We start from the raw sequence: 15,177 nt of genomic DNA on the forward strand, positions 1-15,177 counted from the left end.
GTATATGCTTAAACAAATAAAAATACCAACAGTGAAATATCAACAATTATAGTGGCCTCCTTTATTAAATAATTCCTAATTTAAATGCCTCTAGTGATAAAAAGGTTCTCCACCTCTGATCTATGATTTAACTCGAACGAACACGTGTATCGATTAAATGTAAGACAACAGGTAATTGATTTACAGGAGGACGAGTCAGACAGATACGCATTGTAAAATATTCAGATGCCTAAGTATATTTCACCGACTCAGGGGTAAGAAAATAGCATCTTCCCGGAAGCGTGGAAGCTGGAAAATAATCTTGCGGAAGGGGAAGGGCTCGTATATTTATACGCGCGTTTAGAAGAGTTCGGGAACGGGCGCGGTGGTCGGTTGGGCTCGGTCGCGTGTTGGTTTAATGCCCTATAAATCGTGGTCTAAAGTGGCGTTGGTCCGGCGCGTACACCATCTCCGTTCAGGGGGTTGCTCGTTGCACGTAGTCGGTTACGGTTCACCTTCGGAAAACGCGTGTGTACGACACAGTCTGAACCGCAGGCTACCACGTAACGTTGTGTACGTGCAAACAGAAACTCGATTTCGTGCACCTCGCACCTGTGCTGCGCCGAACCGATCGGTCAGCTGTTTTTTAAAAACTCTTGTTCACTACCCTTTTACAGTAACCCTTTGTTTAACCTGCTCGATCCAGCAGCTTGTCGCTATCGATTGATAACGTAATGAGACAACTAATAAAGACAGAAGATAAAGTTGGTAGCTATTATCTATTGATTGAAATTGAACTCTGGTTTCAAATGATACTTAATTCGGTTGGTTAGATGCATCACGTTTGCGAATTAATTAGGCAGTGCGTACACACAGACGCAGTCCTGTAGTCTGTCAGTCTTTGACGGGAACGCTAAGCTTGGATTGCGCCAGCACAGGAAAGGACGAGTATCGGAAAGTTTGTTTAGTCACGTATAGATACAGAGGGCCACAAATTGACGTATTCGCGGGTCTATAACTAGACGGATGCTCATACAAGGCCGGCATGCGTATACGGTATATGTTTGCGTGTGCGTAAACGACGACAACGCGCACGTGTTACCTGCAATATTTATGTGTTCAGCTGCGTATGTGGTTAAGCGCGTACATTGTAGTCTACGTAATTAATCCTGCGTGAGACTATTCAGACGGGCCTTGCACGCACTAATTCCAGTTTTCCTGCCACTATCACGCGTACGTTGAAATATATATACAGTTGCAGACAAAAGTTTTCGTACAATGTCGATTTTTGCGTTTCATACAATTTTATATATAATTATAAAAAAGTATCTAATTATACTATGTATGTCGATGGAAGATTTAATTATCTGCAAGAATTCACCGGAAACATCCTTATAAAAAATATGTTTACACATTTACCTGAAATATAATTCCATAAAAGTTTCCAAACGGTTTATTAATATTTGAGTAATCCGCTTTTGATCCAAGGTGCGGATTTTTGATCGATTTGGTAGGTTTACCGAATCGGTAGTAATCGAAAATAGAATTAATATATTTTTATAACATATTATTTAATTTGTAAGCTCGAAGTACGTTTAAATATGTGTAATTAAATGTGTACTTTCAGTTATATTCGGGAAACTACCGAATCAGCCAAAACATCTCATTGTTTGAACGCGCAGTTACGGATCAAATATACGTAAAGTAAATGAAGGTAACAAATATTTTTAACATTGATAACAGATGAATAAACGTTTGGTTTATAAATGGATAAAATTATCAGGAGAATAATAAACTCAGAGAGATGAATAATGTTATCGACTTAAAACGACTTTATTTGCTCCGTTTTAACGTTTCTGTCTTTACTATTGCTTCAGTACGTTTCTTCGACGCTTAGCACGTAGAACCAGTGCTCGTAAAACCTCGCGTGGTTAATTCTTCTTAAATGTCTTCTTCTATGCTTAAACAATCGTTCTATCAATCGTAAGCGTGTCTCCTGAGGAATGAAGCTGGCTCTGAATTCGATCTCTACAGTTGATTATGGAGTAGGCGTGATCTGAATTCCCAACACCGTCGAATTGATTCACAATATGAAAGATGTTCATTATATATGCGACTACTGAATGATATATGATTTTTTAATTTGTCCGTAGTGTATGTCTTATTTGTAATACGGAGTAAATTGTATTAAACAATATACAGTTTCATTGAGCCAAAAGTCGGTAAATGTGGGAATTCTTTAGTGTCCCGATGTAACTTAATCCCAAACAGGGCTAATTCCAATAGGGTCCAGTTGACTGATTTCTAGACGAGGGTGAGATAAACCTTTATAAATGCGTCATGCTTCCTAGAGAAAGCTGACATTTCTCACGTTACTCCCTACGTTTTAATGAAACATTTGGAAACAAAATTTATGAGATTAGTAAATCAACAACATCTCAGTGTGCACATAATAGAATTGCCAAGAATAAACTTTGAACCACTTGCAGCTATGACACTTGTCCTTGTCCTCGACAAATAGAAACAATTAAGGCTACTTCGACCATCTCCCCGAGCAAATGTCTCGGACCAACGCATAGGCTCTTAAACTCGGGGAGACGAGATGATTCCTTAGCGGAAAAGGAGCGCACGTGTCGTTGGACAAGGGGGGGTACGTCGCGTTCGGACTGAGGTACCCTCTTGGAGAATCACTCCCTGCGAGAAACGAGAAGTAGACGACAAAGGAGGGAAAGAAAAAGCGAGCCGACTTTGAGCTTCACTGACCCGTGTAACGTCCGGATGGCCTCCTCTATCTCTACTTTACAATCGTGGCTTTTATTGAAATTTCGCCGTTCCCTATATAAACTTTAACAGACATTTTTATCTGTCGGATAAATTTCGTCCGGGCCTCCCTCCGCGGGAGTTTCGGTTGAAAGAACACCCGTCCGAACCGCGTCGTATTCTGGCCACCCTCGTCCTCGTCTGTTACGCCCCTGGCTAGGGGACGAATTATTGGCAAGATATGAAAAGACCGAAGTTATTGACGATAGCGAATGAATGAGCATACGCCGTGCTCGGAAGTCGCACTGTATATTGTATGTACCTGCGTCTTCACGCTCCTGGTCAATTTATACGGCTATTTACTGCTCTAACATCCCTATTCTTCTTTCTTTCTGCTTATAATTTGTTCGTACGTACAAATTGTTTAAAAAATTGTTAAAAACATACTTCACTGCATACCCAATTCCTAATACAATACATATATACATTCATATGATAGATGTATGGGAAACTCATTGGCGCAGTGGTCTAACGGTGAGAATCCTGGTAAAAGTGATGAGCCAGAGTACGAACGAATGGATGCGAGGGAGGGTTGTTCCACTTTCACAGGTCGCATTTCTAAGGTTTGGTTCGATGGTTGGCGGTTTATTAATAGCGACGTGGCTTGATGCACTTTCAAGAGTCCATACATCTTGGAATATCTACGTGTTGGACGGATGGATGGATGAATGGACAGTCAGGTTACAAAGATCGAATCACGTACTCGACGAGCTACAAGTACCTACGTATCGCATAAGTGGAAACATCGTCTGAGTACGTGGGTACGACTGAGTTCGCTGCACGAGGTGATAAAAAATATCTAGTACCTCGTACGTTCGACAAGCTCTATACATATAAAATACTCTTTTTAAGGCAGCGTAACCAATATTTCTTTGAGAGTTTTCAAAATTTCGATAATCAATATCGGATAGTTAGTTAAAGGGGTGTCTGAATGTAAAGATACATCATTTGAGGATGGAAATGCAGTCTTTTTAATCCACCAGACCAGCGCTGTCCAACTGACGGCTCGCGAAGCAAATCAATTTTTTAAAATAAATATTTACATAAACAATCACGATGTTCAAATAAACAAAAAATTGGTGTCTAAATTATGTAACCTAATAGAACATTTTAATATAAGGTTATCATTCAGCAATCTATTAAATATTAAATATAAAAGAAATCATTGCCTAATAATTTCGTCCACAAAGCTTTCATTGAGAATTTCTATATACTTCCGTAACAGTATTTTTTACCTTATTTTAACGTATTTTCTTTATATCAATAAACTAATTTTTGACATGACATTTATTGATATGTTGATTTTCTACGCTTCGCTGGCCCCCGAAATGGTTGCAAAAGAAAAAATGGACCGCGGACTAAAAGGAGTGGAATAGCGCTGCACCCGATCGAATCGACGAAAATATCCCACATTCGCACTCACATCCGAACGAAATCCATATCGATGACGATTCCCTTAAAAGCGAATAATATCGTCGTCGGCTACGCCGCGACGCACGCCCGGAAGAATTATCGTCACCGTGATCGATCCAAGGAAACGTCAACGACTTGGCGCAACGTATCGGTTAAAATGTCTTCTATCTGTTGCAGATGCGTCTCGTTCCAATGCAGATGGTTCGCATCTCGCGTCCTCGAAAGCTTCTGCTACTGGCAATTTCGCGAACGCGAGCGGAACAGCTTACTGTCACTCTCCCTGCGACGCGCCGACGACGTTCTCCCCTTGCGCGCCTCCCTTTTCCACCCGTCCGTCCCGTTTCTTTCGCCCCATTATTCGACACCCCGGCTCACTTTCCCGTTGAAGCGGCCGAACACCTGTCCTGGAACCGTGCCTGGTCGCATATTTCCAAACATCTCTCGAAATCTCGCATTTCTTAAAAGTATCAACCAACCATAGAAGTTGCACTTATAAAATATCGATTATCCGCAATTTTTCTACATATTTGTTTCTGGATACAATAACATGAATAAACAAAAAAGTCAAAAGGAATAGTGGGAAAGGAAGTAGGACGATTTGCGTCAACAGTTATCCAATCTGATGTTGCGTGTTTTGCTCTCTTTATCAGCTTCGTCGCGTCGTACGGATATTTGCGGAACAACACACGGCTCAACGCACCGCGCCGTACCGCACGCGGCTTAATAATTTGATTAATTGCCAGAGATATCCTCTCTCTGGTGCACGGGCGGCTCTCGAATCAATTCCATTAACCGGCTGTTGCACGCGGCCCGACAGAAACCAGGAGCGCGGTGTTCAATGCTTCGGATTCCATCGATCGTCCGGAATCGAATATCGTATCCACCTGTATAAGCGGCCTCTTATTTCGCACGTTCCCACCCGTCGAACCGATTAACCACGCTTGCGGCTAGTTTATTTCGCTAATTAACGCTGCCCGATTTTACGGACAAAGGGGCGCGTTAAAAGGTCTTAAAAGTGGGGGGAGCGCGGTGGCTGATCCGAGATTTACTGCCGCCCCGCACGATACGGCTCAACACTCGTAAATCTCGGCAATAACGATGTCTTAATTCCGCGCAAGGAAACGTAAAAGCGATAGAAATAGGGACGTGAGGATGGTTTCTGATCAATAATCGTCATGTGAGTAGACACCATGAAGAATTATCGACATTCAAGCTTCAAGAATAGTTTTATGTTTTAACATCAATGTTCGTGCGCTGTATGAGATATCTGAAAATTCCAAAAAGAATAAGAATTCGTGTATCGAGAAAGAAAGATAAAGGAAAAACGGACAGCACAGGACACCGACGGGATATGTACATATGTAATAGTATCGCGTTAGAAAAGAAAAGAAAGAAAAAAGAAGGCATCGGTAGAGTTCAGGTGCGTCTGAAAGGCCAGTAATTTCTTTTTATGTTTATCCGCCTCGATTCGAGCCGTTGCTTTTCTAGTATCTGCTGCTCTATCCCTCGTAGCTCCCTTCTATTTATCGCTTATGGCTTACGGCTTAACCTTCCTTTTAGGACGTGTATGACGAGAATCGAGCGAAAATCGAAAGCGTTTCCCAAATTCGAGTTTACGCTTCGTGGAAAAGCCTCGAGAGATGCCTTTTTACGTCAAAGCGGAGCAAAGGTGCGGATGAGTCACCGCGCGTTATGACCTGGGTGTGTTCGCCTTGTACTCTTTAATGATCCTCGCGTGAACAATTGCCAACGCGCTTAGGTATTGCGGGAATCTCGAAATAAAGAATGTAGCGAGTAACATATCGATTCCTCGAATAACGCCAAGCGAAACAGAAAAACCTGTCTACTGGCCGATTGATCGCTCCTGAATTTTTCATTAATTACAGTGCTCACCTTGGCCGAACGTGATGCGTATTTTCCTTCTTCTACTTTTAAGAATACTCACCTCGAACCCACTCGTTATTTTCTCAATTAACAATTTTCCACTGCCAATTCGACGTCTAATCCCGAAAGTAATTGGAATGTTATCTATTCGCTGTTATATTTTTCTGACAAACACGTTGCGCAGTCACACGAAACAATTTGTTTATCGGCAACGGTATTACAACGCAGTTCACGAATCAGCGTAACGAAGTTGAGTAAAACGAATGGCATTGTTTTTTTTCATCAACGCAACGGCGACGCGAGCTTTATATTTTTCCTCTTGCCCACGTTTTCAGCAGTGCAGGAGATAGGTAGGTGTACACTACGACACAGGCATGCTAGCAGTGACATTTGAGCGACGCGAAGTGCAAAGTCTCTTGAACTTCTTCCTGTCGTATTTCCATTTTTATTTTTTCACCCACTTTTCACTCTTCCTCTATTTCGGTCATAATAAGCGTTACCAACCCGAAAACAATTGCATTGGTTGTCAATAACATTTGCCAGGTATCCAATAAACTCTGACAGTCCCGCGCATTTCGAATCGTAATAATTAACGTCAGTTTATTAATTTCCATAAATACAAATGTATGCACATAAATAACTTTACGTGAACGAATGAAGGAAAATATCGGATGGAGGGATTATAAGCAGAGCCCGTGAAGTGAATCGCGCCGTATTTTCTTTTTATATCTCCAGTAAATAAAGCTAATTCACTCTGAGTCGGCGGACTTGATCGACGTTAACCAGCAGAATCATACCAATCCGATCTTACGTTCGCAGTTTCGCTAGCCATTTCGCCGAAAATTTCGATGCCCGCGATCAATTTTACGACGGACTTACCAAACAATTTCCGGTTCATTGGCAACCATCGAAGCGACCTAGTGTCATCTAAGGACTTTTATTTTTTACTGCAGAATAGCGTGCGTTTCTCATTTCGGGAATCTCGAATTTAGCTGTGATTATTTGTTCTCAAGCTCAAACAAACTGGAGACAATCCGATCACGATCCATCCGTGAAATCGATGCGCGAATCGGTGTTTCATACGCGGATCAATTTTCCGCGTTAGGCGCGCCTGCTGTTCTTAAGGCTGCGTCCTGCGTCTGACAGATTATTCCGCAAAGGCCCTCCTTCTTGTTCTTTATACAGTGCGAGCAAGTTCGATGGTAACCGTTTCCCCGAACCGCAAGTTTCATTCTAGTGACGGCAACGGAATTAAATTTAGTTTCACGGTCCACTGGTTGTACGCGTTGAAAAATTAGGATTAGCCACGGTGCGTAAAATGCTTATTTTCCGTTTTTAAAGAATGTTGTTTATTTTCAGTGATTTAGGAGGAATATTTTTGATGAAATTTTGATTTTATAAACGGAATACGATATCAGTACCTGTTATATTATACTCGACAGACTACACGTATCCATCCGAATTACTTTGTAAAATTCTACAATGGTTTCCTTCATATTCGTAGGCTACGGTATCAGATTCGTAGCGCTCAAGTTTGTCGATGTATCTATCTTACAATTAGAGAACGAGAGGGAGTATAAATATAAGAGGGGAAGAGAGAGAAGTTAATCGAACGTGTTCGGCGTAGAAGCGGGAAGCTTCGGAGGAGCGGAAACTTGGAGAAAAAGCGCGCGGAGCTCGTTATTTCTTTCGCGAGTGTTTTTTGCATTTTCGCCTGGAGCGGGCACGCTTTTGTCGCGATGACAATAATCGAGGGGCAATTCCGTTTCGTCTCCCTGCATGGAAAAAGTTAGCCGAGAAAAATCGTGCAACAAATAACAATCCTGAGAATACCGAATTCTCTTCGCAATCCGTTAAGCGTACGTTCGCTTCGAATTGGAAGTTTCAGCGACGAAAGTAAAAATATCTACTGACAACGTGACCGAACGTTAACCGCGTTATGTGGATAAAAAAAGAGGAATTTAAAAATACTACATAGTTTTATTTAGCTGTAACTGTTTTTCAAATAGAGCGAACCGCCCGTAAAACTGTAAAAAGATAACAGAGTACAAAATTTAACTAGCGGATTTCCTGGACACAAAAGAGGTGTTGCCCAGCGGCACGACGGCTTGTCAAACGAAATTCCCGTTTAGATACAATGTGTATGCAGAAAAAAAGTTGTTTTTTCCCCTTTTCGGACGATTCGTCGCGTCAATTTCAACTGGACCGATCTCCTCTCTTTCCCGCAACCGTATTCTGTCAGAATGTCGAACGACATCCGCTCAGACCACGATTTTTTTCATTCAGGTTGCTGACATTCTTTTTGCTTTCCGGTTGCAAAAGGGAAATAAGGAAAAAGATTCGGTGCCTAGCGAATCAGATACAACGGTTTGTAATTTATGGTTTGCAAATGACGCGAAACAGTTTACCTTGAAGGATACGTAAGGCTATTGCGCCGCGATAGCCAGTGACAAAACGGGCAATCTTCACCTACTTATTCGCATTGATGGCATCATCCTCACGAATACTCTCTCTGTCTCTCTTTTTCTGTCTCTCTCTGTCTCTCTTTGTGGGTGCGTCCATATGTGTGTGCGTGCGCATATGTAACGATAGCAATTGTGACCAGGTATTCAGCCTGTCTAACCCAACGATTGCGTTAATTTATGAATTCATTTCCATAACCATTTCCCCTTTCTTTGTTTTTTTTTTTTTTCATTTAATCGACACAACGATAATTAATCGTTTGGAAAGAATAAATGGAAGCTGATTACGTCACATCGATTCGTTTTACGCCCGGTGCTTGTCGATTATACATATGTATATACTTCTCTCTATTATCATTTCATGTCTCTGCATTGTATTTTCGTTAATTGATTCCTTTCAATACAGGTGCGTACTCCTCGTTATTAATGAATGCGAGATAACATCTGCTTCGCGCTATTCAAATTCTATCGAACTGGAAGTTGTTACGTGATTTTATAGGAAAGCTTTCTTCTGCGTGAAATTGCGAATAGATGTAACAATTTACATTTATCAACGCGTATTTAAACCGTATACTAAATTGTTTTTAAAGTTTCTTATAATGTCCTGTTTTAAGAGTGTGTTGTAAAATAGAATATATAATGTGTAAACCTGAATAATGATACTTCCTCTAAAAAACAGTAGTTACGTGCCGTCGATACAAATCGTCGATATTATTAGTCTGTTTTTCAATTCTGACCTCATCGAGTAACACGCCATGTTTCCTATTGTCGGTAGTATGAATCATATCAACTGAATGGAATCGAGAAAAGAACTTGGGTACAAGTTCCAGAGATTACGAATAAGAGTTACACATCACACTTTATACTTTTTTTTTTTAAATACTCTTGAGTAAGAACGAACGGATGTGCTGCAATTCTTTAAAATGATTTCATTTAGCAAGATTCTCATTATACAATAGCAACATTTATTCGGGTATTCTTCAGATTCGTTGAAATCGTCCGCAATTATATAACGACCACGAATTCAAAGAACTATTCATGGTTATGTGAAACATGGCAACACCTTGTCTGGTATTCAAATGGATCTAATAAGCAGCCATCTCCTAATTAATCAACCAACCGTGTTTATTTACGAAGAACTGTCAATTAGAATTCGTGCAACTGTTCAAAGACTTTTGCGCCGTTTAAATGGATACTTCCGTTGTTCATCTGTTTGAACAGATTACCGCGTTAAACCTTTTCAAATAGTTCGACCGACTAGACTAGCGGAACGTTCCTTTCAAGGAGAAATTAGGAAACGGTGAAATCTTATCCATCATGAATAACTTTGTTTACTACTAGTTGTCATATTTCTGAAACTTTTCATAAAATTGCCGAAGCTTCACTCGCAAAGGATTTTTCATTAATTGTCGTATTCCGCATTAATTATAGTATTCACGTGTACAGTTAATCACCGCAATGATGAACAAAATTTCTTTACATTGACGATTTCCATGAAGCTCTTTGGTGGAGCCTTGAATGGTTTTATTATTATTTCAATATGTCCCAAAAGCGGAGGGGAAATCGGCGGTAGAATTATGAAAATGATCAGCCTTCATTGAGCTTCGAAGCGAAATAGAATCGATTCGTTCGGTAAATATTTCATGAAAAGTATGACGGCTGAATGAATTCCTGATTGGTTCTTTTAAATCATGGATGAAACGGTTTAATTATGTATACATGTACATTACACGCATACGTAGGTACATTGGGACAGTACGTTGCATCGCATCGCGTCGCCGCCGCGAATGTTTCCCGTTCTCGTTCAATCGAAATTCGAAGCCCTTTTCAGCGATTGATTTTCCAACAATGGAGATATGAATACGCAATTTTTATTAAAACCAGAGCGGATCAGTATTCATTCTACACAGATCAATTTATTTACAGTACCAAAAGCGGATTCTTTAGGCGAAGTAACTTTGGTATCTCGTTCATCGTTCCAGATTTCTTTCTGTTTCATCGAAAGCCGATGTCCCGCATCTTTCGAGACTCCACTTTCGCACGCGAAAGTGTATCTTCCATCAATTTCCGCATTCTCAGTTGCAGATGAAGTAGCTGCAATCCAGTATAAATTTAAACTTCAACAAAATTTATTGTAAAATGTTATTATTTTTAATCAAGACGGTAATATCTTACAAATGATTTGGTAGGTCAGTCTTTGCGTTTAATAATAGATCCTGTAATGTAACCTTGGTAATTTAAAAATTTTTGCAATGGACATTTTGATTCACTGTACCATTCGGTCATTCTATTATACATTTGCGGTTCTTTGCGCTCGTGGAGCAATTTGCAAAGATCGCAAGCAGCCTGCTGGGTGCCAGAATCAATTTTGTAATACCTCTTCCAAGCAAAGAACTCATTGTATTCTTTCGGATTCTCAATTAATTTCTTCAGGTACTTTGCCAGATCTCTTGGACTATCGAAATCCAGCACGTTTATGTATGATCGCGGCGGCGCAAACAGGCTGTAATTGGCGCCACTGTAAACGATGGGGACCACGTCGTACCTGTGAACAGAGACACAAGAAGACGCTGTTCTTTACTCTTTTCTTTTGACGTTCGCGAATTAATTGAATCGAAATTAATAACGACATCGACATCTCGCGTCGTTCAAATACGATTCATATACTGTATTTCTTATTCAATCTATTCGTTTCATTCCATAACATCACCTAACGAACAAACACAAAAGGGGAGGCGAAAAAAGGAACGAGAGAGATCTGTCAGGGAGAATCACCAGCAGCGTGGGCCACGTGTCGAAACAATTTCATGACCTCGAACGAAACAGGAACCGCGAACCAAGCCCGCCGTCGGCTGATTTCAAAGCGATGAAATTCTGCGGCTGACAATTTTATCATTGAAATCGCTGGCTAGTTTTCCAAGCGTTCGCGTCGCGTTGTCCTGCGAGCCATTGTTTTTACCTGAGCGCGTTGTACAGCTTCTCGGTTACGTAATCGTTGCACAGCGAGTTCTCGAAGGACAGGTAGAAAAAGTAGTTGGGTTCCGTGACCTCTGCAAAGCAGTCTTTGCTAAAGGGACAGGACATCCTGCCACATTTACCGTAAACGTCCACTTGCATGTATTTCGCGAGCTCGTTCACGTATTTCTCGCGACCGCTTTCCGCCATACAGTTGCTCACGAACCAAACGATCGGTTTCGTCTTCCTTCGAATGTTCTTCGACTCTTCGACTTTCTCGTGCTCACCTACATACGTGCGAACCAGTACATTGCTTCTGAACGTATAGATATATTTAATGGACACGACGCATTTGAGGAAAAAACGAATGTTTGGAAACGTGACCCGAGTACGAAGTAGTGAAATTGATAAACGTGCAAAAGGCAGTTCATTTGCAGTGGTTAATAAAGTCATCGGGTGGGCTTTAATTAACGTTAGTCTGGAAGGTTCACAGCTTGCGTAACGCGATTATGCAAAGGAATACACAATGCCAACCTGCTGCATATTTCGCTACTTAATCATTTTATTTGTACTCGAAACACGTACATGGAGTTTCTAAGATAATTGATATACATACCATTCTAACTATTTTTTGCTCAAAGCGTACTGCTTAGTCTTAATGAACTGATTCTAATTAAAAGATTCGCGATTCGACATCTCTGCTAGTTATCAATATTCTATTTTCAATCATTTATCGAGTCCACTGTATCAATTATATACCACAAGTGTGTACACGAAAATGGATTCTCGTTCTATATAATTTTTACCATTCACTTCGAGCGAACGAGCAACATGCACTTGGAAAGGTACAGTTACGCAGTGTATACGCTTCTTGAATTACACGGCATAGTAAATGGCCAAGTTCTTAGTCACGGTAGGTAGGAGTTAGGAGACGAGTGGACCATAACAATTGCGTACGAAGCGTGCCACAAAACGAGCGGTATAGGTATAATAATAATGTGAACTGCAGGCGGAAACCACAAGAGAGAATAAGGGAGTGACCAAAAGCGGAGAGAGAAAGAGAGAGAGAGAAACGAATGGTCTTCACGCAGCATGTTATCTACGTAGCAAGTAGATACCGTTTCAGTGAAAGTCAAATAACGTAACTTATTGAATAATCAATCTACGAAAAGTGTCGAAACCAGTGGCCTCGTTAAATTTTTTCACCGAGTTTATAAACAGTCTTTTCTTAGTGTGCTTTTAAAAATGTGTGTTACATGTTTACTTTACCTAATTGATTGTTAAACGCATTCCATACAGGATTTTTACTAGGAGCGACAATGCGTTCATTATTAGCGTCTCTGACAATTCCGTAGTTCCATGTAATATCACTATCTAATCTGTAGGTCATCGTTAGATTAAAATAATCTTCATAAAAATTATTGATCAACGGCCTGTTGGTTGGACTCTCCAGATTTACGAAAACGTACCACTGCCATGGACTCCTTCTCTCCGGCAGATCAGAGATCTCGAGTTCGTTAGCATGAAAAAGTACCGCATCGAATTCCACTAGGTCCACGTAGTCTCTGTCATAGGTCGCGTAACAATTGTTCACAGGACACTCGAGAAACACGTCACCGTCACCCATGTAAAACGTTTTGTCACCGAACATAGTGTTCCAAAACAGTATCTTCTTCGTCGTGTTAGTCAATCTCGAATATTCCACCGTGATCCGCTTAAAACGCAGGAGATCGTAGATCGTAAAGTTGAAGTAGAATGACAGGATGTACAGCGTGAATGTGAACATCGAGAGGACCATGAAGAGGCGGGTCTTGTCGACAATCCATAATTTCATATCGATCTTCGTTTTAGTTTGACAATGAGTCTTCGTTTCGTTGTTGGAGCCAAGATTGTGATTCTTAAAGCACAAGGCGGATGCCAAGTCAGAAATGTTGCCCGATAGGCGTGACACACATGATTAGTACTAACGAATATCTTTGAAGTCTCTCTGAATCGTCAAGTAAATAAGGGAGTGGGTTTATTTTTAAGACGAGCAAATCAGGCGATGTGTCACTATGTTACGTTGAACTATAAGGAACGTGAACGTGAAGAAAATTTTCAAGTAATAAAGTGAAATTACTCGTTAGCTATTACGTTTAGGGCTAATAACGCTCAATAGTTTTTTTACTTACAATTCGATACTCTAACATATTTTGGTATAAAAAATATAGTATTCTATTTAAAAAAACAAAGTTAATGTTCAAATCTTCGAAACGCCTCTACTTATAAAAAAAGTTAACGTACTACATAATGTACCCTTTTAAACCATGTAACTTTTGTATATAACATTCTTTCGTGCAACGCATATTTTGGAAGTTATAACGGTGTACACGTTGCGTGGACCACCCTGTATACGAATGATTGAAAGGAAGAGGAGCACAGAGAAGAAATGTAGAATTATTGTTTGCGAATATTAATTTCGTTGATTTAACACTTTTAAAATTGTGCTGATATTATGACATAATTTCTTTTATTGCTAATAAATAGCCTTCGAACTATTTGTATGCAATATCAATTTACATGCACAGTAATTTACATCGTAATATTTTTTTTAATATGCAGATATTTCACTTATAGGAACAAATGTTCTTGTAGGAATAGATGTAGGTCGGCGATTAAAGTATGAGTTAACAGTTCAAATGCATAAAATTAATGACGAATCACGCCGTATATAAAAGTGCAGAATGTCAATTAAGGAAATTACGATGAATCACAAGAGAAATCCGAATGTATAATGTTTCGTTATGATGATGAAGCAAATCAACGACCAACTATCCTTATATTATAACATTTAGATGCATATAAATATTTTTTATAATTCGACTTTTCTAACGGCCAACCGAACTTCGGTACACTTACATTAGACGATGCAATGAATTCGAATATAGTTTTCGATAACATAAAGGCTGTTAACATAAGTTCTCCGATGTATTCTACAGATATTGAATAACTGACTTTTTACCGTGTCACGCTGGGAATTAATAATAATATTTTTCATAAGGAGTCCTTGTCTTCGTTCCTACAATTGACTGAGCGATGACAAATATGAATGCAGCAGCGTTTCGTGGCAGACAGTCGCTTGTCTGCACAGGATATTAAGGAGAAATTCACTTCAATTCATATTTTTGGCGAGCGATATAACTTAGCGTTTTTTTGTTGTCCCCTTCCCGTCGAGATAAAATTTAATTAATGTGGGGAATGCCAATATGAGTATATGATTCCTCGTATTCTAGTTTTAATTCAACCTGGTTTTCTTTCGGCAATAGGTAAGTCCTCTCTTTCATACCGTATATCTCTGTCTGCGTCTCGCTCGACCGTGGCGGACGGACCTCTCCCTCATTCCGTCCGCCGCCGTTTCGAGCTTGCGCAGTTGACCTATTCGCTCTGCGGGCCAGTGGGCCCCTTTGAAGCATCCAGCTTTTACACGCTTTTTCCTATACCTCGCAACTTTACGTTTCGGCCCTGCCTGTCCGTGCCGGCGGCGACGCCAAAACGGCGACGCCAAAACGGCGACGCCAGTGGAAAACGCGCTTTAATCAATATGTCGACAGTTCATAGAAAGAACGCTGTCCAGTTATTACAGTTTGTCAAGTCATGGAGGGGCACTCCATAGGTTGCCGATAAC

At 40.4% G+C, this 15,177-nt stretch overlaps 2 protein-coding genes across 23 annotated transcripts in view; one reads left to right on the plus strand and one right to left on the minus strand.

Moving 5' to 3' along the window:
• Positions 1 to 15,177, plus strand: part of LOC108625808 (lachesin) — a 230,065-nt gene that overhangs the window by 109,197 nt on the left and 105,691 nt on the right. The window lies entirely within an intron of this gene.
• FucTC (alpha-(1,3)-fucosyltransferase C) overlaps positions 8,775 to 15,177 on the minus strand; it is a 9,399-nt gene continuing 2,996 nt past the window's right edge. For 2 of the 3 annotated variants that reach the window (XM_018026103.2, XM_026814275.1), the window contains exons 2-5: positions 12,783 to 13,410; positions 11,518 to 11,800; positions 10,734 to 11,103; positions 8,775 to 10,652 (exon numbers count right to left, since the gene is read on the minus strand). In XM_018026103.2, the coding sequence (XP_017881592.1) occupies positions 10,749 to 11,103; positions 11,518 to 11,800; positions 12,783 to 13,347 (1,203 nt within the window). In that variant the 5' untranslated portion in view covers positions 13,348 to 13,410 and the 3' untranslated portion in view covers positions 8,775 to 10,652; positions 10,734 to 10,748. Of the gene's footprint in view, positions 10,653 to 10,733; positions 11,104 to 11,517; positions 11,801 to 12,782; positions 13,581 to 15,177 lie in introns of all 3 variants that reach the window. The other variant, XM_026814274.1, reaches the window with a different exon arrangement.

The sequence above is a fragment of the Ceratina calcarata genome, unplaced genomic scaffold (assembly GCF_001652005.2).
Source record: "Ceratina calcarata isolate Rehan_Ccalc_2016 unplaced genomic scaffold, ASM165200v1 scaffold371.2, whole genome shotgun sequence".
NCBI classification, from domain to species: Eukaryota; Metazoa; Arthropoda; class Insecta; order Hymenoptera; family Apidae; genus Ceratina; species Ceratina calcarata.